The sequence below is a fragment of the Mustela lutreola genome, chromosome 8, assembly GCF_030435805.1.
Source record: "Mustela lutreola isolate mMusLut2 chromosome 8, mMusLut2.pri, whole genome shotgun sequence".
In the NCBI taxonomy this organism is placed as follows: domain Eukaryota; kingdom Metazoa; phylum Chordata; class Mammalia; order Carnivora; family Mustelidae; genus Mustela; species Mustela lutreola.
In genome coordinates, this window is record NC_081297.1 from 126,710,855 (window position 1) to 126,737,053 (window position 26,199).

General features: G+C 36.7%; 1 protein-coding gene across 2 annotated transcripts in view; it reads right to left on the reverse strand.

Annotated features, from left to right (window-relative positions):
- NTN4 (netrin 4) overlaps window positions 1-26,199 on the reverse strand; it is a 113,825-nt gene that overhangs the window by 23,068 nt on the left and 64,558 nt on the right. For both annotated transcript variants that reach the window (XM_059186564.1, XM_059186563.1), the window contains exons 4-5: window positions 19,962-20,088; window positions 17,873-18,061 (exon numbers count right to left, since the gene is read on the reverse strand). In XM_059186564.1, coding sequence (XP_059042547.1) covers window positions 17,873-18,061; window positions 19,962-20,088 — 316 coding nt within the window. The remainder of the gene's footprint in view (window positions 1-17,872; window positions 18,062-19,961; window positions 20,089-26,199) is intronic.

Sequence of the window (26,199 nt, forward strand, 5' to 3'; positions counted from 1 at the left end):
AAGATCTTCCTGCTCCCTGAAAATGTGAAGCTCTTTCGTGCCCCAGGGCCCCTTGTCATTCCTGTTTTCTTTCCCTTCTTGTCCATCTGAACCCTGACATCCTTCTTTGTCGCACTCTCTCCAGACAGTTTAGTACTCTCCCCTCTATGCTGCCTCTGCTTTTAATGTCTATTTCTATTTTGTGTGCATTATAGTCCATTATTATTATTTGTTTGGATGCCTGTTGCCCTTACTATGAGACTCTGGACTAACTGACAGGATCTTTATCTTATTATTTTTGTTTTCCAGTCTCCAGAACAGTGTCTGGTGGATAGTAGATGCCCATGTCATCACTTGTGAAACTGACCTGAAGGACATTCTAGGCTGTGGGGATCATGTGTGAAAGGGCATGGCCTCTTTGGGGAGTGTGAGAATTTTAGAACGTACATTGAGTGGAAGACTGTTGAGGTTGATGAGGCAGGAAAAAAAAGCATAGAATTAGGGTTGTAGCCAAACTGTAGAAGGGCTGAACCCAAGAAGCTAAATTTTGTGCTGTGGGAATAAAAAGCCATAGGAAATAACACTTCAAAAAAAAAAAAAAGCAGAATTATGACATGGTTACAACTTAATTTTGAAGATGCTTTTGTGGCATTGCATGAAACAGACTAGGGAGAAACTGATGGCAGGGAAACAAAAGAAATCAGAGAAAACAAGGAACTGGACTAAGAGAGTAGATCTGGAACAGGAGGAAAGGTTGAAATGATAGGACTTGGAGGACATCAGGATGAGGAGGAAGAAGGCGCTGTTAAGAGACAAACAAATTGAGGAAGATTTTCACATTTCTAGTTTATGAAAGTGAGTGACGAATATTTCTCTTAAGCTAGCAAGGCACTGTTGCTTTGTTATTTGTTTTTAATTAATTAATTAACTAGGAAATAATTTGGAGAATTATATAATATGTCACACAAAATGTATCAAAGTGCTATGTGGAGACATTAAATGAAATCGCATAATCCAACACAAACATTTCATCATTTTGAGAAGACTAAATCAATATTTACTGCAATATTCAGTTCTAAGTCAGCTTCGTTCTTGACAGCAGATAGGGGAGCCAGATGAAAGAGGTCTTGGATTTCCCGCTATTGTAATATATAGTTTCCCATTGCCACCATTATCTTTTACTCTAATAGAAAATTCATGCCTTTCTAGGATTTGACCTCTCTGTACTACCATATACTTTAAAACCTACACACATCTCAGGAATGGCCAGAGAAGAATGTGATTCTATCACATGTGCTGGTGGATTTCTGTCAGTGTGACTTTTTACATAATTACAAGATAAAAATACCACTTGGAAACTATGCAGAACTAGCTCCAGGCAGACAGCACTGACACTTTTCATGACATACTTTTTAAAACTGCACACCAAGGCTTGCCTTGCATACCTCTCTCCTTAAGTTTGTGGAACAGTCAATATCTGACACACATAATCTGCATTTCTTATATTCTTCTTGCTTGGGGGGAAAAAAAGGTCTGCCTAGATTCTGGTTCAGGTTCTGATTCTCCAACATATATACTTCTTGCTGATTGTTGATTCTTTTTATTTTTATTTTTTATAAACATATATTTTTATCCCCGTGGGTAAGGTCTGTGAATTGCCATGTTTACACACTTCACAGCACTCACTAAAGCACATACCCTCCCCAATGTCCATAGCCCCACCCCCCTCCTACACCCCCCCCCCCCAGCAACCCTCAGTTTGTTTTGTGAGATTAAGAGTCACTTATGGTTTGTCTCCCTCCCAATCCCATCTTGTTTCATTTATTCTTCTTCTACCCCCTTAACCCCCCATGTTGCATCTCCACTTCCTCATATCAGGGAGATCATATGATAGTTGTCTTTCTCCGCTTGACTTATTTCACTAAGCATGATACCCTCTAGTTCCAGCTGATTGTTGATTCTAAAGTGCAACCTAAGCACCTGGCTTTTTACATATTCATTACAATGAATGCCAAAGTTGCAACCCAGTGGAATGACATAAATCATTGACATAATTTTGTCTTTTTGTTGCACGATAATAGTAAAGATCGAACTATTATCATATACTATCATTCTGAACTTAATTATTTTTTATTATTAATTTTTGGTAAAGCTATGGTGCACTGTCTTTAAAAGCCAAAATGGTGCATATATATCTGGCAGCCAGATATATTTCAAAGCTATGTGGCCTCCCTAGGTATTAAGTGATTCATTATTGGAATTATTATCACCCGTCCCAAGCCCCTGCCCGAAACCATTTGTCCATTGTAGTTCTCGCAACCAAATTAGCAGAATAAAATTATTTGAAAATGTCACTTTAAATTCCTAAATATTATCACAAGATCTCTTTAACAACACAAACAGCTAATTTTAAATGGTACATTGTGTACTGATGTCTCCTGTTATAAGAAACACTAAAATAATACAAAATATTCAAAACAGGTGAGATGAAGGAAAGTAAATGGGTACTTTTACAAACGATTTCACAACACATTCCCTTCCGTAATAAATATATAATTGCTACATATATTCAAATTTTATTTACAGATACATGTTTTCAGCTATCTGTATATTGTGTGAAACACTGTCCCTCTATAGGCATTTACAGAAAAGAGTTAAGATGTGGGCTATTCTGGAGTGTCTTCTACCAGGAAACATACCGTTCGTAAAATAATGGTCGAACACATCTTTAAATAACCTTGTTTATCTAAAATTAATTGACATTTTTTGAAATTAATTGTTTCAATTACAATACGGCTTGTTCAGAAATTGCCTGTAAGACAGGCAATAAAATAGAAAGAGAGAACATAGGAAGGGCACCAACCTAAAAGGCAGCCTAGGTGAATTAAAATTCTGGTTATGAAGCTTGGTCTTTGTAAGAGTTTGTGAAATTAAACTCCTCATTTCAGTTTTTCTTATTGATGGATTAAGTGTAATAATACCTATGCCATTAGGGTTCCTGTGGGAGGACTGAATAAGATATTGTATATAGTTAGCAATGTATCAGTAATTAGTAGCACCAAAAGCTCAGAGAGTAACTGTTACTATTATCTGACTGACCCATATTAATTAAAACAATTTTTTTTATTAAGTAATATCTATGCCCAACATGGGGGCTCAAACTCATGACCCTGAGATCAAGAGTTGCATACTCTACCGACCGAGCCAGCCAGACACTCCAACGTATTTTTTAAAAGTCCACTATTCATTCATTCATTCAGTCAGTCACACCTTTGCCAAGGAGTTTCTGAACTTTAGTGTTAACATGAACTACGCCAGAGGCTTAAGATATAAAGAAGAATGTGGAGTCATAACTAACTCTTCAGTGAATGAAGAGAGATATGAAATACTTAATTACAGACAGTAAATGTTATAACTGAGATAGCCCGGGGTGCATGGGGACACAGAGGAAAGAGGAATAACTGTCTTATTGCAGATATGAGTTGTTACTTATTTATTTATTTTTATTCTTTATTCTTTTAATTTCTATCTTTTCATTTATTATTTTTTTTTAAACAATTTTAACCATTTGGTTTCCAAAATAGGCTGAAATTCTTCACTTTGCCCCTGGGAGGAATTTGGTGGCAAACAGCTTTCTTGACTACTTTGTCTTAGAGAATTAGGTTAATCTCCTAACTGCATGTTCTTTTCTTTAGATCAAATACATTCCATCTGCTCTTACTCCCCTTTTGGGGATGAGAGTATACTGAAGACAAGTAGGGTATGATCTATGATCCTGTTGTTTATAGGGAGATATCCCACCACATAATCTAGGACAAGAGTCACAGCTGTCAACCTATGTGAACATAGTAAGTATGTAAACAGGAATACAGAATGGTCAGGGACATAATGGGAGAGTTGTGGCTTCCTTTATTCTGAGGGGGTTGTTAAAGCTTTTGGTGGTGGAGTCAAAGGAAACCATTGCTGCCTTTTCTCTTTATCTTCACCTTCACCCAAACTCTGAGTCGTTTGCACACCTTTCATTCAGAGTGATCTGCGATGCCGAGCCTACTGTTGAAACACCCAGTTGAGTTCAGCATCTTGTTCCTTTTAAAAATCACCAGGACTCCTTAGTATTACCTGATGGCTGTAGCTTTTGCTGTTTTGTTAGTAAAGGCAACACTGGGAGCAACACACCCTGGAAGTATTTGCTCCTGATTTAGCCTTTCTAAAAACAGAATTCAAAGTTCAAGGCCTTTAGCTGGGAAAGCAGCAGCTTGTCAAGGCCTTTCACTGCTGCCCTGTGGCCCCTCCTTCCGCAGAGCTTCCCAGCCTCCCACCACTGTCTTCCCCTGAAAAGGCCAAGGCCCTAAAAGATTTCTGATGGGGGATTTTAAATATCAAAGCCATTTCAAGAGCTTCCCCCTGAGGTTCTTAAAATTGGAGTTAAAGGCAATGACTGAGATGCAGCTCTAAACAGAAAAGAGACAGTATGATCTATTATTACTGTATCAATTGTGAAGTTAAATGTTAGATAAAATAAAGTCTTCTGTCTTTTTTAATACTATTTTCTCCTTTCCTTCTGCTATCGATTATCTCTGCTAGTGGATGAACAACTATGGAAAAATAAAGAAAAAATTGTAAACAAAGGCAGTTGTCAAAGGCAATATGGTTTACCCCTTTACTCTCCTAGGGAACATTTTTATTCATCCTTTAAATATAATCACATCATGTTCAAAGATAGGGCCACAATATTCAAGATAAATGTTAATTTCAAATAAAATTATGCAAGAATAAATCTAATAAGAAAATAAACTAAATGAAGACTTGCCTTTCACTTACTGAAATACAGTGTCTCGAGTTACTGTACATACCATGCTGAAGGAGATCAGTATATGCATAAGTCTAGTCATTTGTGCCCCTATTAAATGCTTTTAAAAATAAATGTATTTAAGTATATTTCCTATCTTTTCTATGAACTTTAAATGAGTAATGCAAATGAATACAAAAGCCATACCCTTTATTTTTGAAGCTTTACTATGACCACCGCTCAGACCCTTCGTTTGATTTCTGTATTCTTCCTGTTTACAAATTGTAACTGAGCCAGTTCCTATTTATTCCTGGGTATATCTAAAAAAATTTAGATAGCTAAATAGCCAATTTCATATTCCTGGGTTGCTACTCCATTTAAAGCTGAAGAAGAATTTGTACTTTTGAGTGTGCAAATTCTGTTACAGGAAAACTTTTAAGTATAATTTTAGATACTGTATTTAGCTTGGGGGAATTTGGTTACATCAAACACCTTTATCTTTTTGTTGAAGAAAGGCTCCTGTAATTCCTGTTCCATGCAAGGCATCATTTACACAGGCACCTAGTCAGGACCCTGGTCATCCCCAACTCCTTCTTCCTTTGGATAAAGAATCCCTATTGACCTCATCCATCCTCTTCTTTGAACTGATGTGGTTCATCCCTGCTTCTAATCTATCATGGTACCTTTTTCTTCATAGCAAGTATTTCAGTTTTGTTTTGTTTTTTTTAAAAGATTTTGTTTTCAAGTAATCACTACACCCAATGTGGGGCTCGAACTCACAACCCCAAACTCAAAAGAGTCACATGCTCCACTGACTGAGTCAGCTGCCCCTACAGTTTTTAATTACGTATTTACGTGGAAAAATTTATTTACAGTCTGTTTCCATGGAGTTAGGGACTCTGTTTTGTTGTATACACAGTGAATACAATAGGCCTGCTACAAGGTAAATACTGTGTAAAGCTGTGGTGAGTTTTAAAAAATGAAAAAAAAATGGATGAATTATTATCACTTAATAAATATTTCTTAATGGTTGATGGTCTTCTGGTCCCCGGTGTAATCTCTTTATGATTTTTACCTCCCTGCTGGCTCCATACTACACTGTGAAGGCCTAGAAGGTAGAAACCACATCTACCTAGGACCACGCTGACCCATTTTAGGGACTCTCTCAATCTTTGTTGAATGAATGCTCCTCTGAATGAGTGATAAGCATGAAATATGTGTTGATGAACCTTCTGAAAGGCTTGTATTCTTTCTTTTATAGCTTCTTAGCATTTTAGCACCACAGAATTGCAATCTCAAGACATTAGAAACAGAGCAAACAAACACACGCACAACAGAAACAACAACAGAAAACTGAAATGGTGAAATAGAATGTTATCCTGTGTTTTCCCCATGCGAGACTGTTCCCTACATTTAATGCTTCACTCAGTCGAGTTTTATTATTTATTATTTGTGATAAAAGTTCTTTATTCTAACTCTGTAGGAGACATTCCCCACCCACAAATGCTTTTCACTGGCAGTGCAATTTTTTTTTCACATTAATCAATCTTTTTCCCTCACTTTCACCCAATTACATCTAATTACAGCTCTTTGTTCTAGGGAAGTAAATTATGTTTTGCCACTCCCTATGTCCCCTAACAGCTTTTGACTGTGTGAAGAAAGTTGTTGTGTTCTTCCTGAGCAGTTTCCTAGTTAAGTTGAGAATATTCAGCCTCTTTCATATTTATTCATTAGTGTCTCTCTTCGTGTTTTGTTGGCCTATGTGGAACCCTCCTCTGTTGTCTACATCTTTCTTATACTAAGATTCTTTAAGATAAATGCAGCTTTTTTTTTTTTTTTTAACATTTGTATCTATTTATTTGGCAGACAGAGATCACAAGTAGATCTCTAGATCACAAGAAATAGAGGAGGAAGCTGGCTCCCTGCCGAGCAGAGAGCCCGATGCGGGGCTGGATCCCAGGACCCTGGGATCACGACCTGAGCCAAAGGCAGAGACTTTAACCCACTGAGCCATCCAGGTGCCCCATAAATGCAGCTTTTTAAGTTCAAACTTTACATGGCTACTCATCAGGAAGCAGGGTCTTATTCAAAACCCAAGTCTAGGTTCCTTTGAAAAATTATTTTTGGTTCTGGGGCACCTGGGTGGCTCAGTGGGTTAAAGCCTCTGCCTTGGGCTCAGGTCATGATCCCAGGGTCCTGGAAACCAGCCCCTCGGGCTCTCTGCTCAGTGGGGAGCCTGCTTCCTACTCTCTCTCTCTCTCTGCCTGCCTCTCTGTCTACTTGTGATCTGTCTGTCAAATAAATAAAATCTTTAAAAAATCTTTTTTGTTCTAATACACATAACCGATTATTTCTGCATTTTAAGATTCATTTTGTTTTCATCAGCCAGAACACAGTGTAGAATCAAGTTTTTTAGATCTTTGTATGTCTTTGGATCAGTCTTCAGGGTCAAAGAAACCTGGGTTCAAATTCCAGCCCTGTTTCAGACCAGCTGTGTGAACCTGGGCAAATTAAATAGTTAATTTAAGCCTCAGTGTCCTCATTTGTAAAATATAAAAAATACTGCCTAACTCCTAAAGATTGCTAAATGACATGGCTTATGTAAATTGCCCAGCCACAGTGTCTGGCCCATAGTAGTCATTCAATAAATGTTACTTCTCTTCTTTATAGCCTATTTAATTTTGTCCAGAATTTCTGAGAGTTTTGATATATTATAATTATTTATTGATTATTTATTGCTTGTCCTCATCAAATGCAGAATGGCATATTATTTATTTATTCAATGAATTACACGTTCTGTTTTAGAGAGATGTTAGAGAATTTTGTGACCTCTCCCACTTCTCTTCCCAAATGTGACTGACTTTTATTATTTATCAGTTCATAAAATTTCTCCTATTGGGGGGAGGTGGTTTTAATTTATATCATTTGACCTTTTTAAAGGATAGTCCTAGTATGATTACTACATTATGATATACGATTTTTTTCTGTCTCTCTCAGTTCTTAATCCTCTGGTTTTACACCCTAGATTTTTTAAAAGCTGAGATTAAAGTTTCTCAGCTATTATTGCCAAGTGACTGGTTCTATTTACAGTTTGCTTTTCAGAAACTGTTACTTTATACTGATTCTATGCTGAAATCATTGCTTTTAGCATAAAACAAGGATGTCTGTGTTGTTTATAAGACATAAAACGGATTTGTGCTTTGTGGAAACTATATTTTGAAAGAAAAAGCCCACTAAGCTGCTATAAGGAAGACATTTTAATGACCCTTGGGAAAACGTCCTTTTCTGATATGGGCTGGAACATAGGTACATGGAACATAGGTAAAAAGTGGGAAGCATCATGGCTTTACCTAAATGTGTTGTTGTTTGGTAAGGTATTATGGATTTAATTAATTTCAAAATTTTACTTCTGGGGGAATTTAAAGGGAAGGAATAACCATCCTAAAAGTAGAATGAAGTAATTATTCGCTAGAGGTACAAACAAGTGGAGAAACACAGAGATTCTTCTTGGGACCATGATGAGAAGGTGATATTTGTGTTTACTGTGAAGGATGGAAAGACAGTCTGCAGCAAGACAGTCACCCATTGTAGGCACCGTGTTTCCATCAGCTGAGCAGTTTTCACCTAAGATAGAAAGAAGAAAAGAAGAAGAAAAGCAAGAAGAGAAAAAAGGAGATAGATTTGGATGGATGATAAAGTTCTTTACAAAGATAGCTCACTAGGCAGGGTAATGTAACCAAGTAACAAAACAGTATCTTGGTAAACACTTGGTTTGGGTTTTAGGGCAGAAGGACCAAGTTTATTTTTATTCACTCCCTGCTGAAAGGCAATTGACTACATTTATTTTGGCCCACCGGGGAGGAAGGAAGGGCATGTCGGTTTTTTAAGAAGTTGTTTACTTTGACAGGGAATAAATCCTGCTTTCTTTGCCATTTGCTGATTTTTCTTTAAATATGGAGAGAGACTATGCAATAGTTAAAAATACGTCACAACACAAAAGTCAATAAATTTATGGTAAAGAGCTAACTGGCTCTTTCCTAAAAAAGAAAGTAAATTCTATTCTATAAAGCATTTCTTCCAACATCTATTTCAGACCATGTGTTCTATTGAAGCATGAGAAATTTTCTGTAGAGAAATGTCATAGAATAGCTGTCAATATTCCACAGCCAATTTTCAATGAATCTAACATTTAAGTTATTCTTTGGTGTCAAAATGTGGTGGGGGGCCAGAATGGAGCTTCACGAAGAACTACAGTCAGTGATTATTTAATCATACACAATCACATCCTATAGTGGTTTAGTGCTACGTTCTGAAGTATGTGAATGCAGAAATAAAAATAAATTGTCAGTGTAATGGTAAGCTAATTTTATCATAAATCCAGTCTCATTACACAGTAATGCACTTTAAAATATGAGATATTCATGGGGCGCCTGGGTGGCTCAGTGGGTTAAAGCTTCTGCCTTGGGCTCAGGTCATGATCCCAGGGTCTTGGGATCAAGCCCCACATCAGGCTCTCTGCTTGGCAGGGAGCCTGCTTCCTCCTCTCTCTCTGCCTGCCTCTCTGCTTACTTCTGATCTCTCTCAAAAAAGAAAAAAAAAATATGAGGTACTCATGGTAAATCAATTTATATATTATGAATAAGAAGGAGTTTTCTGAATGGAATCACTAGGTATTTATTCTGAAACTGTTACACGAAAGACAGACATCTTCGAATTCTGCCAGAATTTTTTTTTTTTTAAGAAAAGCAGAGGTCCTAAGTTAGACATTCTTCAGAGGAAAAGATAAGTGACATAAATGCTTATGAGCATTTATATCCATCTTTGAGTCAGAAAAAATGTCTAGCCAGAGTTTTAGTAATCCTTTAGGATTTTCTGTCAAAGATATGGTTAATTCAGTGAGTAGATTAAGTTATAGATGATCATTAGCTCAAAATCTTTCATCCAAGGATAGAAGTGATAGAGATCACACTGGAAATAATGGTATATGCAATGGTTCTCAAGTGCTGGCCAGGGGACCAAAAGACTGAATCAGAATCACCAATGATGCTTTTTAGAACAAGATACAGATTTCTGCCCTCAGTTCCTGTTGGAGAATCTGATTCAGAAGATCTAGGGAAGGGCTGTGAGAGTTCATATTTTCAATAAGTGCTCCAATGGACTCTGATCCATTGACAGGTTTGGGAACTAATGATTAGATTGAGGCAGTGCTTGAGATCAGAGAAAGAGGCTGAGGCAAGACTTCATTCAAGGGAGAGACACCATTTCACCTGTGGTGTAGAGTCTGAGTCTGTCTGAGTTCTTGATTTGAAAAATGATCTGATAGCTTGAAATTGGGGGGAATACTTAAGCCACAAAAATTGGCCAGTGCTACAAATCAGGGCATTTCCCCTCATGAGAAAGCTAGCACACTACTGTTCAGTGGGTTATTCTCATATTTTTAATGTCTGCCAAAAGAAAATCTACTTAGGTGATAGGCTACCAAAGGTACCTAAGGGACATTCAAGATTTCAAGTGAGTTACTCTAAAAGAGACTGCTCTTTTAAAACAGAAAGACAGTATTCCTCAAAGTATCTTAGTACACAGTGATAATTACATCTTCCTTTTTACTTCTGTACCTTAGCAGCCAACCAAGTTGAGCCTCCATTCTGCCTTCAGCCCTAGATTCAGCTGGAAAGATTCACATTTTCCCTTGTGTTTACAGACCTTAAATGCACTGTCCTTTACATTTTTTTTTTCTGAGTTGTAGAAATAAATTTAGTCTCAATGATCTCTACTAGCCTTAAAAAAACAAACAGCTCTGGAATCCTCAGAAGTACTTTCTTGGCTATGGAAAAGTGTAGTTGATTGTTTGGGTCCCACAGTTGGTTCTGCTTAAGGCTGGAATAAAGAGGAAGTGAGACTAGAGTTGATTTCATTATTCACAGGAATAAATCTTTCGGCTAGTAGATTAGGTTTTAGAGCTCTTTTTATTCAGGCTTGATGAATTTATGACCATCAACTAAAAATGTATAATAGGGACAATAACATTTAGCGAAGTGCTTGTCAGGAGAGTGGAAGGGAAAAAAATAGCCTGGAACATCAATAGGGCCAATAAATCCTTGACTTATTGGCAAAGAGCTAACTGTGAACACAGTCCCAAGTTGAATGTCACCGATATTTCTTGGCTGGAATAATGTGTCCAGGTAAGTATTCTATGAAATGTGTTCTATGAGGAAGAATAACATCAGTTCGTTTCACTTTCTAGATCAACTCATAAAAGTCAACAAAGGCAATCATTGATGAGAAAGTAAGACAAACACTATGTACTTTTAGAAGAAAAAAAATAAAAATAATCCCCAAAGAAGTATCAAAGGCATCTCTTTAGGGAAGTCTTCCCTTAATTGCTTTCACCCTACCCTACACTTTCTCTAAGACGCTCAATGTATCTCTTTCATTGTTTTGATCATACAGTGGGAATGATAATGGTACCAATATCAAAGAGCTTTTGTGAAAATTAAATGAGTTAATAAATATACAGCCTTTTGAAGAGTGAACAGAGACTAGTAGGCATTCAACAAATGTCAGCTATTATCTATTATATCACCATCACCACAGTATATTGAAATAATCTGTTTCTTACGTTTCTCCCCATTTAGAATTAAAGATCTTTTAAGGAAGAGCTTTTCATCTTTACAGACCTAGTGCTTTACCACAGTGCCTCGCAGAGAGGAGGTACTCGGTAAGTGTTTCCTTAGCTAAACTGAGGTATAATTTATACTTCTAGTAAATTTTGTCTGGGCTGCTGCTTCAGAGTTTCAATGGATCCAAATTCCTGAGAAGATATCAAGTAGGAAATAAGGGAGAGATGTTTTCATAAGTCATCCCTGGCAGTCCAGCAGACTAGACTGCCCAGCCTTAGTTAAAATTATGTTTGTGATTATTTTGCTGATAGGAATGTAAAGTTTATTATTTCCTTGATATATAGTTATAGGCTCTAACACTTAGAAATGAGGAACAAATATACAAATATACAGAAGGAATTTTCTGGGATATGTCTCCCCAAGTGAAGTCATCATATAGATATGTCACGATACAATAGCTGTATTTTCCAGTGTATTCTGTAGAACACAGGTCCCAGTAAGAAAAGTGTTCTCTGATTAAATTTGAGAGACACCTCAAAGCTTTATAGGAGGTGTAGAAGGAACATTAGCATATTAAAAGGTCTGAAAAATCCTGAAGAAAAAAATCTTTGATTAATTCACCATTTCTTAAATTTGAAGGTCATAGAAGATATTTTCCTAATCTAATTCCAATTGACATCTCATAAAGTTAGTGTTCCATGAATCAAACTTTAGGAAAAAACCATACTATGGAAACATATTTATCCGGATATCCATTTTTTCTCAGTAAATCTCTTTGTAATTCATTTTTATAAATTCTAAGTCCATACGCACACAAATAGAAATGCACATCTTGGTTAATTTGGATGCTCAGGGAATAGTAGGATGTTCTAGCCAACTTAACCATAGAGTAAGTGCTAAGATGTGTTTAACCTTTGTTAAAAAGCATTCTGGGGATGGTTGGCTGGCTCATTTGGTAGAGCATGTGACTCTTGCTCCCAGGCTTTTGAGTTTTAGCCCCACATTGGGTGTAGAGATTACTTAAAAATAAAATCTTAAAAAAAAAAAAGGAAAACATACTGAAGCAATCTTAAACTTTAGTATGATACAGTCACCTGGAAATTTTTTAAAGTGCACGTTTGATTCAGTAGGTCTGGGATGGAATAAGAAGTTCTGTATTTTCTAATCAGCAACTGGATGATGCCAGTGGGGCTGGTCTATGGGCCACACACTGAGTAGCAGGTTACTTTTCCACCTTGGTAAGCACAGTAGAATAAATAAAATTGTTATTTTGAATAACATTGTACATGTTGATAGAGACACATACTGAGATAGTTAGGATTTTTTAATATCATATCATAATATTGACTTGTTTTCCTCATACTACCTTTCTCAGAAAAGAAAGGTGGGAACTAACTGGGAGAAAAGTTCTAGTTACAGCAATATTTCTATCAGCATCTAGCATGAAATCTGGTACACTCTAACATAAATGTTATGTACAGGGATCCCTGGGTGATCAGTCAGTTAAGCGTCCGACTCTTGATTTTGGCTTAGGTCATGGTCTCACAGAGTCCTGGGATCAAGCCCCACGTTGGGCTTCGCACTCAGCAGGGATCCCCCACTTGTGCATGTTCTTTCTTTCTCTCTCTCTCATAAATAAATAAATCTTTTAAAAAAATAAAATGTGTACATTATTTATCATACACTTTATTATCAGAGTTACTAACTCTGAAGGTGATATGTAGACACATCTGTTAAGGAGGTGGTTAATGGTAGGAAGATGTTACTAAATAAAAATGAAAACTCTGCCAAATATATTGTCACTCAAATAATATACTATGAAGAGTGTGAAAGTAGGGGAAAGGATTGGATGTGCTAATAAGTGTTGGCAGTTACCCCTCGCTCAGAAAAGGGAAGAGAAGAACAAAAAGAGTAATATTCTGGAAGAAGCTCCAGTAAGGAAATCCATGCTGAGGAAGCTGACACAGACAACTTGTCCCAAACATATGCTGGAATAACCATAAAATGAATGGAGATGTGCCTTCCTCAGCCATCTAATCAGTGGACCAGGGAACTATCTAGAGTACGAAAGAAGGAAATACAGATCTTCCCCCGCTAATCCATGTACTTCCTACAAATTATACTAAAAGGGCTAAATTAGTATCAATTATTTTCATAACTTCCTTACTTGGTACATTAAATACCATGAAAATATTTGTTCAGGAGTGATTAGCAATTTGACTCAGTAGAGTCATTTCTTTTTTCTTTTTAAAGATTTATTTATTTATTTGAGAGAGAGAATGAGAGAGAGAGAGCACAAGCATGAGAAGGGAGAGGTCAGAGGGAGAAGCAGACTCCCCACGGAGCTGAGAGCCCGATGTGGAACTCGATCCTGGGACTATAGAATCATGACCTGAGCCAAAGGCAGTTGCTTAACCAACTGAGCCACCCAGGCACCCCAGTAGTAGTAGTTTCTATCTTCAAGTGTTTCAGAATCTCACAACAACTTAAAGTGTTGAGGAACAAATTCAGAAAAATTTGTTATAATTACCTTACAATGTTTCCATTTTTAAAAAGTAAATTAATGTAGTCTTGATGGGAGTTTTCACTGAAATGGCTTTGGTGCTTTTGGTCTTCTAATACTTAGATAATGCCTATAAATATCAACTTGGCAGGACCCAGGAAAATTATGCTAAATGATATTTATTGGCTGATTATCAACTACTTGTAAGTAGTTCAATCAGGTCCTTCTCACTGACTGTGTCCAAGATGAGGACAGCTCCAGCCAACCACCCATCTTATCTACTACTCTCATTCCCTTACCTTCTCTTGCCTTCCTTCCCTTTTTCTTGCCTCTCTGGTCATTCTGTATTTTTTTTTTTTTCAGTTCTCATAATATTTCATATTCTTTCTTCCTTCTGTTTCTTTTTGGCACTGGTTATTTTCTCCAGAAGGAATAGCCATGTTATATTGATTCCTATTAAACTTCAAGTCTCAGGTCTTACATCAAAACTCAAAACACTCAACTCTGGTTAATTGCTCCTCATGGGCTCTCCTCCACACTCTCTAATACAATACTGATCACCTTGTGTGATCTAACATACATGTACACACGTATATACCATTTGCCTACATACATACATAAATACATTTACACACACACATACGTAAACATTGTGAAAACACTGTAACTAATGTGTTAGTTTCAACTAGTTTCACGTTTTGCTTATGTTTTATAGAACTGGTAGTTTGGGGAGCAAAACTTTAAAATCTTTGTACAAGTCTCTAGAATAGTTATGTAAGTAGTGACCATTAATAAAGAGTCAACTTTTAACTAATCTCCTTTTTCACATTCTTTTTATAAAATTCTGAAGTGGTGAGCTCTCTAGGATTTCAAAAGCTAGAGCTGGCAACCTTTTTATATTTTGTAAGAATATGAGCCATAGCACAATAACAAAAAGAAAACAAAGCAAAAATTTAAAAACGTATTTATCTTGGTTCCAAGATTGCCAATAAACCTTTTCTTTCTTTTTCTTAAGGATTTTATTTATTTATTTGACAGAGAGAGACAGCGAGAGAGGGAATACAAGCAGGGATATTGGGAGAGGGAGAAACAGGCTTCCCGCTAAGCCTGGAGCCTGATGTAGGGCTCGATCCTAGGACTCTGGGATCATGACTTGAGCCCAAAGCAGATGCTTAACAACTGGGCCACCCAGGCACCCCTAACCTTTTTCTATTTCTGTTTTTAATGGTTAGAGAACTTTGTTTTGTTCCCTGATGTATCCCAAACACTTGGCATATAACAGGCATTCAGAATATATTCATTGAATGACTTAAAGAACAAATATGTAAGTTAGGTACATTGTACAACCTACTGTTTCAAGTCAATGTTATTTAATAGTATCTTTGAAAAATGTATTCTGAAAATGTTGCCTGTTGTCCTACAGGATAGTTACCTTATCTAAGTCACTTAATGATAAATTAATCTCCCTTCCTATTTCATCTGCTTGGTAGTTTGTACATTCTCATTTTTTAAACATTTCTGCTAGTGGTCTGAAGATATGCAGTGCACATTATCTATCTATCTATCTATCTATCTATCATCTATGTATTTCCTTTTTTTTAAGATCTCATTTTGAAATTCTCTACTCCCAAATGAAACTTGAACTCACAACCCTGAGATCAGGAGTCATATGCTTCATCAACTGAGCCAGCCAGGTGCCCACTTTTTTTTTTTAATCTTATTTTATTTTATTATTATTATTTTAGTAGGCTCCATGCCTAGTATGGGGCTTGAACACATGACCCTGAGATTAAGAGTCACACGCTTTACTGACTGAGCCAACCAGTCACCCCCCATCTATTTAAATATATCCTGTAGAAAATGGTATTAAGACTGAATATATTGTGCATCTAAGCAATTTCATAGGCAGACACTTCATTCAGCACTTGGGGTTAAGGAGCTTTTATTTTATTCCCTAAGGTCCTGTAGGTTTTAAAGAAGTAATTATCTTTGACATAGGTATTTTTGATCAATAAAGAGTAGGGACGCTGTAATACTATTTCCCATCTTCTATCATATAGGACAATAATAGTTATTATAATACTAGTTTTCATTTCTTGAAGGCGTACTATAATAGGCAGTACACTAAACAGTTCACATGCTTTTTTTTTCACATCTTTTTTCCCCCTAAGATTTTATTTATTTATTTATTTGAGAGAGAGCGAGAGCTAGCAAGAGAATACACAAGGAAGGGGGGACAGGGAGAGGGAGAAGCATACTCCCCACTGAGCAGGAAGCCTGACCATGTGCGTGGGGCTCGATCCTAGGACCTGGGATCATAACCTGAGCTGAAGGCAGATGCTTAACCAACTGAGCCACCCATGCACCCCTCATATACTTTATCTTATATAGCTATCATTACAGCCCTATGGGGAGAAAAAAATATCAAAGTCCAAACAGCTTGAATAGCTGGCACAGGGTCACATAGCCATAAGGAGCAGGGAAACTTCTATTCTAGATCTGTTCAAAACCTATTAAAATGAAATTCTGAGTACAAAGAGCAAGAGTGAAACCGTATTCTCAGAGAAATAGTAAGATGTAGACAGAAATTTTGAGCTCAATGTCAAAAGTGAGCTGGGCCACCTTCTGTCTTTTACAATCTGAGAGAAAAACAAACAAGCCCACTCAAATTTTGTGTAGATACCACCTGTCCGATGTTTTAAAATATGTATTTATTAAGAGCAATAGAATTATTTTCCTTTAAATTAAAAAAAAAACCCAAATATTAAATGGATATTTCCCATTATATTGCTACCTTCTGGTCACTGTTTCTGAGCTAGAACACGGAGTCCTTGGTGGGAAAAGGAAGTACAGATCATCAATCTCCATTAATAGTCTTGAGTATTTTTTGTCGTCAAGTTAAGAGTTATGTCGTTTCGGCAACTACTCATGTATTTAGATGAACTCTTAATACACATTGAACATCTGTGGAAGCTCCGACTGCACCTTTCACGGTCATGTTTCAGATAATGTCTCATTAATTGAGCCCCTATTTTTTAAAAAAATTTTACTCTTTTTTCATATAAATCTCCTCTTGGAATTATGCTACAAAAAGGCAAAATCTATTCGATAAAAATTTAGTATTTGGGGAAAGAGTAGGGGATTATTGCTATGTTCTAACTTAGTTTATGATACAGGGGTACATTAGGGCAGTGTCAGCCGAAGTGTATTCATAATGACACCCAAACCCATGGTTTTTCAGGTGTTCAAATTCGCCGTGGAGATAGATGAAAGCTCGAATGACCCAAGTACTCTTTATCAGTTTGAGTCTGCTTATTGCCTACGTCCTACTCATATATTTAGTCTTAAGATAATTTTACAGGGGCACTTGGGTGGCTCAGTGGGTTAAGCCTCTGCCTTCAGCTTGGGTCATGATCTTAGGGTCCTGAGATCAAGCCCTGCATCAGGCTCTCTGCTCAGCAGAGAGCTAGCTTCCCCCTTTCTCTCTGCCTGCTGCTCTGCTTACTTGTGATCTCTCTCTCTCTGTCAAATAAATAAATAAAATCTTTAAAATAATTTTACATACCCTCTTCTAAAGTAAGCTCTATACCAAATGTGGGGTTTGAACTCACAACCCTAAGATCAAGAGTCACCTGCTCTACCAAGCCAGCCAGCTGCCCCTTAAGATAATTTTAAACATCTCTGGCTCTTCATCATCCTTTTTTCCCTTTATTTCTCACCTTGTTTTCCAAAATGTGGTGCTACAGGAAACAATTTTACTTCATGCAGGGTGATTAAAGAGGTTACTTTTATGAATATGGTACTCTTTTCACCTAACAAGTTAAAAATTTGTGCCGCTTATCAATGAAGAAAGGAACTAGTGTGTTGGAGTGTACTAAGAATTTCATGACCTCTCTCCCATGGACCAGCATATGAAGGATGGAAAGATCCATCTCTTTTGTACAAGTCAAGCTTTTCCCCAGGGACCTCTAGTTCACTTACTTTTGCAAGCATCTGGAGCAGAGAAGGGTCTCCGGAGGTCCCGGTAGAAGCCTGGCTTACATCGCTGGCAATGCTGACCTTCCGTATTGTGTTGACAATCAATGCAGACGCCACCGCTGCGATTGCCTGACGCCTCCCACACGCTAATGTCAAAGTGACAGGCATCAGCATGCCCATTGCACTTGCAGGCTGAGGGGGGAAACCGTCATGGCAGGAAAAACAAATAATTAAAATAACATTCTCTAATATTCAGGCTGTTAAAGATGAGGTAATGATTGCTAAGTTCTTTTTTTTTTTAATTGAAGCATAACTAACATACAGTGTTGGTATTTAATTTTATTTTTGGTTTTTTAAGTAGTGCACATTTGCACAGTACAAGATTCAAAAAAGCCTATAAAAAGGCAGAGACTTTTATTTAGTTTTAAAATTTTAAATAAAAAAATTAAGTTGTAGGATATGCTTGAAAGTTAGCAAAGCATGGATGTATCTTCTTAGACAGAGATATTATTATTTCCTTAGCAGCTGGGGTTGACATTTGTTTTGGAAAGACTATTTGAGTGGTTATCCATTTTTTACCTCTTTAACAGTAACACTTCACCATTTCCATTCCTGCTTCTTCTCAAGCACCAGTGTCATCACTAGGAGTCCCCTGACCGTGCTTAGAAAACCCTACACTGTCAGACCTCATTTGAAAATGAAAATTCATATTGCAGTCACAGATCTAAATTCATGCTCACTAATGAACCTGGAAAGAACCTTGTAGTGGACAGGGGTTAGTAACTTGGCAGGTAGACTGATTTGTCTTTCAAGAGGCACTATTCCTCAGTATTTGATGTACTTGGTGGAATACAAGATAGTCTCCTGTAGAGCCTGGGTTTTTGGTGGTTTGGTTTGGTTTTTAGAAGGGGTCTGCATTATTTCTTTTGTAATAATTTTGCAAAGGCACTTATAAGATTATCAATAACACCAAGTGACAAGTCTCTGTGTTCTAGATGTATTTAGATACACAGTTGGTGTCTGTGGAAAGACCAGAATGGCACTCTAGGAATTTAGGAGAAATTCTTTAGATTCTCTTGATGAGTGATTTAGAATAAGAATCCAGACTTTTCCTGGAGGTCAACTGTGTTTGTGCTATTGTTTTTTCATTGTTTCCTTGACATGTTATGATTTTTTGATGAGATTCACAATCTTTAGAAAGCATAATATAAGATAATTTAAAATTTATGCTTAGAGGAAATCCCTTACATTTCCGAGAAACTTAAATAAATCAACTAGGATTCCAAATTATGTATGGGAAGAGACTTCCCACAACGTTACTGACAGAACTTGCCTTTAAATTCTTGCAAAACTGAAGTTTTTAAATATAAACATTGTTACGGGCATGTGTATTTCTCTGAATGTTTTGAATCGCAAAGAAAAAAAATGGTTTGTATTCCCGTATTTTTTACCCTCTTATCTAATCTCCAACCTCAAACCAGAAGTTAGCCCTAGTAATGCAGTCTCATTCTTGACGAACTGGCTTAATTTCAAAGCTGATTTTTCATTTTAAGTATCATAAGTGAAGGCATCATGGTATTATGGAAGAAACATTTAATTTGGAGACTGAAGAGCTGGGATCAAGTCCTGACTATCATTTATTATCTTTGACAAGTTAGTTAATCTTATTGAGCCTCAATTTCCTGATCTCTCACATGGAATTAACACCACCTGGTTGCTTTATAGGGCTGTTTTGAGAACTGAATTTGAGATAGCCATTTTCATGATTATAATTTGGTATCTCAGCTACGAGGGCAATTGTATGCCATAATTTTCAGGGGCTCTTGTGTATAGCCATGTTTTTATTTTGTCAACTTTTCAAGAAGGTCTTGCAAAATGTCCAAGAAAATGGCCAACACATTGTTGGCAAAATAGGCACACTGGCAACTTTGCAAGCAGTGATTGCTTCCAATGGTTGAGGACATAGTGAGCAGTGATATGAGCTATGTATACTTTATACTGTGTTTATACTGTGTTTCTAGAGACAACAAGCAGTCCACAGATAAGTTTACTTTACAAAGAAGGCTTTTAGTCTTGTCAGCTTGGTACTCACTTCTGCACTCATGAGGAGATCCCGTTTTGCCATCAGCTGCCTCCCAAGGGCGGTCGTTGTATAATGGTGCACAGTGTTGGCAGTGGGTACCTGCTGTGTTGTGCTTACACATACACTTTCCATGGACCTACAAACAAAAATAAGTAAGAGTTGTGAGGCACAAACAATGTCAGGAAGGAATATTCTTCGCACAATCTTATCTCATTGGTTGGCTTTAGGCATATGACATGCATTCACTTTCCTAAAGAAGTCATCAAGGTGTGAGGTCCTTTCTTTAGTTTGTCCTCTGATTAATTCAGAAGATTACATAGAAGGGGCACCTGGATAGCTCAGTCAGTGAAGTATCTGACTCTTGATCTCAGCTTGGGTCTTGATCTCAGGATTGTGAGTTCAAGACCAGAGTTGGGCTCCACTCTGGGTGTGAAGCCAACTTTAAAAAAAAAAAAAAAAAAAGCTTACATAATACATTTTTCTTGGCTGTAGGTTACGTGACCCTATATGAGTAATTCTGGAGTAGTGGCTAGATATTTACTTAAATTTTTAATACCTTAAAATTTTTCAAATTCCTTACACAAAAGTACATCTTCACTATAAAAATTTGGAAATCTGTAAATATGATGATTTCATATCACAATCAACATTTGAAGTTTATATTTCTAGTACTTTAAAAATACAATTATACATATATATATATTAAAGATTTATTAGAGAGAGAGAGTGAAACAGAACGTGAGAGAGGAGAGGGTCAGAGTGAGAAGCAGACTGAACAGGGACTTGATCCTGGGACCCCAGGATCATGCACTGAACCAAAGGCAGTCATTTAACCAACTGAGCCCCAGGTGCCCCCCCCTCGCTCTCTCTAATATATATATATATATATATATATATATATATATATATATATATGATTTCATTTATTTATTTGACAGCAAGTGCATGAGAGAGCACAAGCAGCGGGAGTGGCAGAGGGAGATGGAAAAGCAGACCCCTGCTGAGCAGGAAGCCCGACAGGGGGCTCGATCCCAGGACTCTGAGATCATGACCTGAGCCAAAGGCAGATGCTTAACCAACTGAGCTACCCAGGTGCCCCAAAATACAATTATATTTAAAACTTCTTTTTTCATATAACAATATATTGATATAATCTTTCCATTTCATTATATATTCTTGTATAGCACACATTTTTTTAAAAAGATTTTATTTATTTATTTGACAGATGGAGATCACAAGTAGGCAGGGAGGCAGGTAGAGAGAGAGTGGGGGAAGCAGGCTCCCTGCTGAGCAGAAAGCCCAATATGGGGCTTGATCCCAGGACCCTGTGATCATGACCTGGGCTGAAGGCAGAGGCTTTAACCCACTGAGCCACCCAGGCGCCCCTATAGCACACATTTTAATGGCTCCCTTGTATGGTATACAATTTATTTGACCAATCGCCTATTTTTGGTTATTTAGGTTTTAAATATTTTTACATATTATATTTTAGTTCTATAACAAATATCCTTGTAGCTATTTGTGTACATCTTTATTTATTTAGAATGTATTTTCCAGAAGTAAAACTGAAAATCAAAATAAAATATATATATATATTTTAAAATATTTATCAAAATCAAAATCAAATATATATATATTTTTAAGGCTTTGAATGTATTATGTCATAATGACCATAATGATTTTGTTTTAATCCCACAATTCAGAGTGGTTGAGTTTATTAAAATAGTGTTCCTCATAGGGAGGCATACTTCAGTAGAATTCTCTAAGATCTGAGAGTTTTATGAGAATTTTAATTTTTTTTTGTAGACTCTCACCAACAGTTTCTAAAAATTAAGCTCTTGGATCATCATACTCCCTAATACCTAAGGACTGCCATGAACTCCAGCACCAACATGCACTTATTGACACATGATGTCATGACTGTGCAAATGAAAGCTTTGTAAAGTAGCTCAGAATGGGATCTCTAAATCTGGATCTTGAGTCTTGTTTTGTTTTGTTTAATTTTCCTTGAGAAACAGCATAACAGGCAAATTAGCATGAAAGTAATAGATGATAGCAACTAATCAACAAATATTTAATGTATTTCCACCAGGATATATAGTATGTTAGGCAATGTTTGGTACACAAAGCATTATAAAACTTAATTTCTGTGTTTAAGAATAGTATAATGTAGCTGGATTAAAAATATTTACATAGAAAAAATTTACAGATAAACAAAACAATAAATACTGAAGAAAATAAAAGGATGTTGGAATTTAAAAGATGTAGGAATCACCACAGATTGATAGTTGTGGAGGGCTTTAGGAAGGGGGTTGGGTTTTAAGCTAGTCCTTAAAGATGGGCAGTATTTCTGACAGGTAGAAGAGAAGAGACTTCCCAGGAAGAGGAAACAAGATGAACCAAGGTATGGTGCTAGGAGGCTAGGGAGAATCTGTGAACAAAATTCATTTGAATACAACCAAAATATTTTGACTGCAGTGATAAAGGAAGTACTAGAAATGACATGTACTCGAAGTGGCCAGAATCAAAAGGAATCAAACCGTAGAGTTCAACAAATCTGGAAATAGCTACCCCAGTACATTGATGTACTACTGCTTGACCCAATTTAACACCAGAGTAAGTCGTGTTTTCTTACCCAGGAGCCCCTTTCTCTTTTAATTCTCTTAGCATATATGTCTTTGATTCCACTGGTAGAGGCACTTTGGATTATGCATTATCCAAGTCTGTGATATGACTTCTATGGACCTTACGCTCATAAAATGTTCAAGTGCAGGAATTATATAGGGCTTGGAGGACTGCAGGCTACTTGTGGGTGAGCCCCATGAGGTCTAAGTGGTGTAATCTGGAAAATTTCATAAATGATTTTGGTGGCTACCTTGCTAAATTTCACTTCTGTGTATTATAATATAAGGTTTCTATACTTAATGAAAGTTAACTATAACTGTCCTTTTAGTTCTTAGGGATTAATTAAAGTATTACTTCTTCTTAAGAGGGTAGGATTGGCTCCTTAGAGTACAATGATGTTGCAAGAATTTTTGTTAATTTTCCTTATAGAAACTGAACTAGTGTTATAGATCCAACTTACTGCTTTTGGTCTTGGAATATCCAAGTGTGAGATGAGTTACAGTTACCTGTTTTCTTGGGCTTTTTTTTGTGACAGTCTCTCCAAGAGCTGGTTAAATGTAAAGTCCCATGGAGTTGTAAGATACATCTCCATTCACACATGCAGGTGAGTCCGAAATTTGCACTTAGATTTGGAGATTTGCAGGAATTTAATTTTTACTGCTCTATGAGAGTGTGGTCTTCTAGAGTACCTGGGTAGCTCAGTCAGTTGAGCTTCTACCTTCAGCTCATATCATGATCCCTGTGTCCTGGGATCAAGTCCTGTGTTGGGCTCCCTGCCAAGAAGGGAGCCTGCTTTTTCCTCTCCTCCCTGCTTGTGCTCTCCTTTGATATCTCTGTCTCTGTCTCTGTCTCTCTCTCCTCCAAACAAATAAATAAAATCTTAAAAATAAATAAATAAATAAATAAATAAATAAAAGAGTGTGGTCTTTTTATCCCAGCTCTTGGAAATCTGATTTTCATATTTTCTGGTAGAAATGCTCCAGTCCTACTGCTTTTATTAAATCTTTTAAATTCAGCATTCCTTATCATGATGAAAAAATAGAAACCCTTTCTAAAATAACTTTGGCATGGGAAGGTTCTCCAAAGACTCTCAGTAAAAGCTAGATGCTGACTTCATACAAAATGGAGTCTTTGGAAAAATTGAGTAAGAAAATTCTCCCAAAGTGGAAGCGTTTAGTAAAGTGAAGACACATTTATTATATAGCTAGCAGAAGATGGTAGGATAATGAAAATTAGTGGGAAGAGTAGTTTTACAATTGTCTTAATTCTATAACCTGTAAAAATAATCCCACATACAGAACACCAAGGATACAAATATTTGATGAAGTTAGAGTCAGAATTCCTGGAATAAACCACCCCTAATTCACCACTACTGTTATATGGAGTATTATCTGAAGGGGGCATTTTAGAAAATGTTAAAAGTAAATATGGTAAAGACCAAAGTCAATAAATGCTATTTATATAAAACGTCTTAGTCCTTGATGCTGTGTCTAAAGAACATGTAGGATTTTCCTTAGATAAAAACCCCAAAGTAATATTCTGGGGAAAATCCATAAATAAAGAGGGCACGTGTTGGGGAGGTAGATTCTATATAGATCATGGAATATATTAAATATCAGCTTAGGATGCTGGAATTTACCCTGTAGGTACTGAAGATCCATTGAAGATCTTTGAATAAGGAAATGATTAAAAGGTATATTAAATACATGTTCTTTTCTTCTCTCTTAAAAAAAACCTTCTTTCTACCTCATTCCCATCTTGTCTCTTGTGTTCTTTCTTCCACTTCCCTTTTTACTGTTTCTATGCCATACATACGTACATATATATGGTAAATAAATATACCAGCTTATGGTTTTGTTTTGTTTGTTTGTTTTTACCCCAGTTTATGGTTTCCAACAGCCAGTGGCACTCACATATATTTTCTGATGATGCTCAAAAATCTAAAATGTTGTTAATTCTTATTGCCTTTTAGCATCTCTTCTCCTTTTAAACAACCATTTACTGAGTACTGTATAAAGATAGATGCTGTGAAGTATTGTTCATTTTCTTTAGAGGAACTAAATTTTCATTATAGGTCAGTTTATCAGGTTTGGTCTTGGAATGCCTGAGCCTATACGTAAAACCCAGCCGTAGCCCACAAGTTGCAGGCCTCAGGAGGGCACAGACATCTAGGGAAGCCTCATCAAACATTCACATGTATCACAAGATAATGGGGACAGGTCCTTTCCCTCTGGAGTACAGATTTCAGAGCATTCCCTTGCTCCCACATGCTGAGAATTGGGATGAGCCTCCCAGGGCCTGAAAAATGCCAGCCCAGCAAATTTTTCTGCACACAGAAAAATTCGAGGAGCTATCATTTTGAGAATTACCAAAAATAGCTGTAAATCATTATCTAGACCATCTGAAACAAGAAATCCTTCCTCAGCGATACAACCATTACTGTTCAAGCTTGAAAGATCACCCACTATTTGATGCTCGTGAAAAATGTGCAAGTAAAACTAGGTCTTTATTGGGGGGAAGAAAAACAACAGAAAAAGGAAACTTTAGTACCAAGTTAAACATAGCTCTTGTTTGATACACAAACATGAATTAATAAGGGGCAGAAAAATGGAATTATATACTTAAGGTGTAGTTGAAGAAGAGGGGTGGCTGGTTGTCTGATTGGAAAAGGAGAAATTGACTTTAATCGCAAGTTTATAACTCCTAATTATCTAAGAAGTATACCTTGGTATTTTGGTTATTCTGTGCATTTCATAATCCCCTTTTTTATACTAAGAACTATTCTGTTGATGTCAAAAATTTTCCTACTTGTATCTAATATTATTTGTTGTTAATATTAACCTATATGCAAGTAATTTTCAGCATACTTATAGGGAAGGACTCATGCAAACTTTGAACCACTAATTTAAGCAATTATTGGAAAAGGCATGCTCATTAGTAACTATGCACTTTAGTGCCATATATATATCTATGTAGATATATATATATTATAGATATATTATATATATTATATCTATATATATATCTATTATATATTTTATATATATATATAAAATATATCTATTTGGTTCTAACATATATATTAGCCAAATAGATAAGGAGAGAAAATGCAATTTCTTCATATTTGAAGTTACAAACAAAGGAATCTAAGTTGGGGGCAAAATGAGGAAATTATTATCTTTCAGATCCATCACTGGAAGATAGATAGGTCTTGCCTCAAAACGCTGCTTCTTCATTGCTGTTCCTTTTGGGGCAGAAGAAATTCCAGCAGTCTGTACCCATGGAGTTGAGGAAATTGGCCATGGCAAGAGAATGTGAGAATTGATCATTGGTAGTGTCAGGTATATATGGGTTGGACAGTCACTTATCAAGATGTTGTAGAATACTTAAACATTAGATGGGAGATTGACTTAGACAACATTCAGGGTCCTACCAGTCTTAGGATTCTATGATTTTTAAAAAAAAAATTATTTATTTATTAATGAGAGAGAGAGAGCAAGAGCAAGCGAGTGTGAGGACAAGCAGGGGGAGAGGTAGGCAGGGAGAGAAGGAGGCTCCCCGCTGAGCAAGGAGCCCTATGTGGGACTCGATCCTACCACGCTGGGATTGGGATCATGACCTG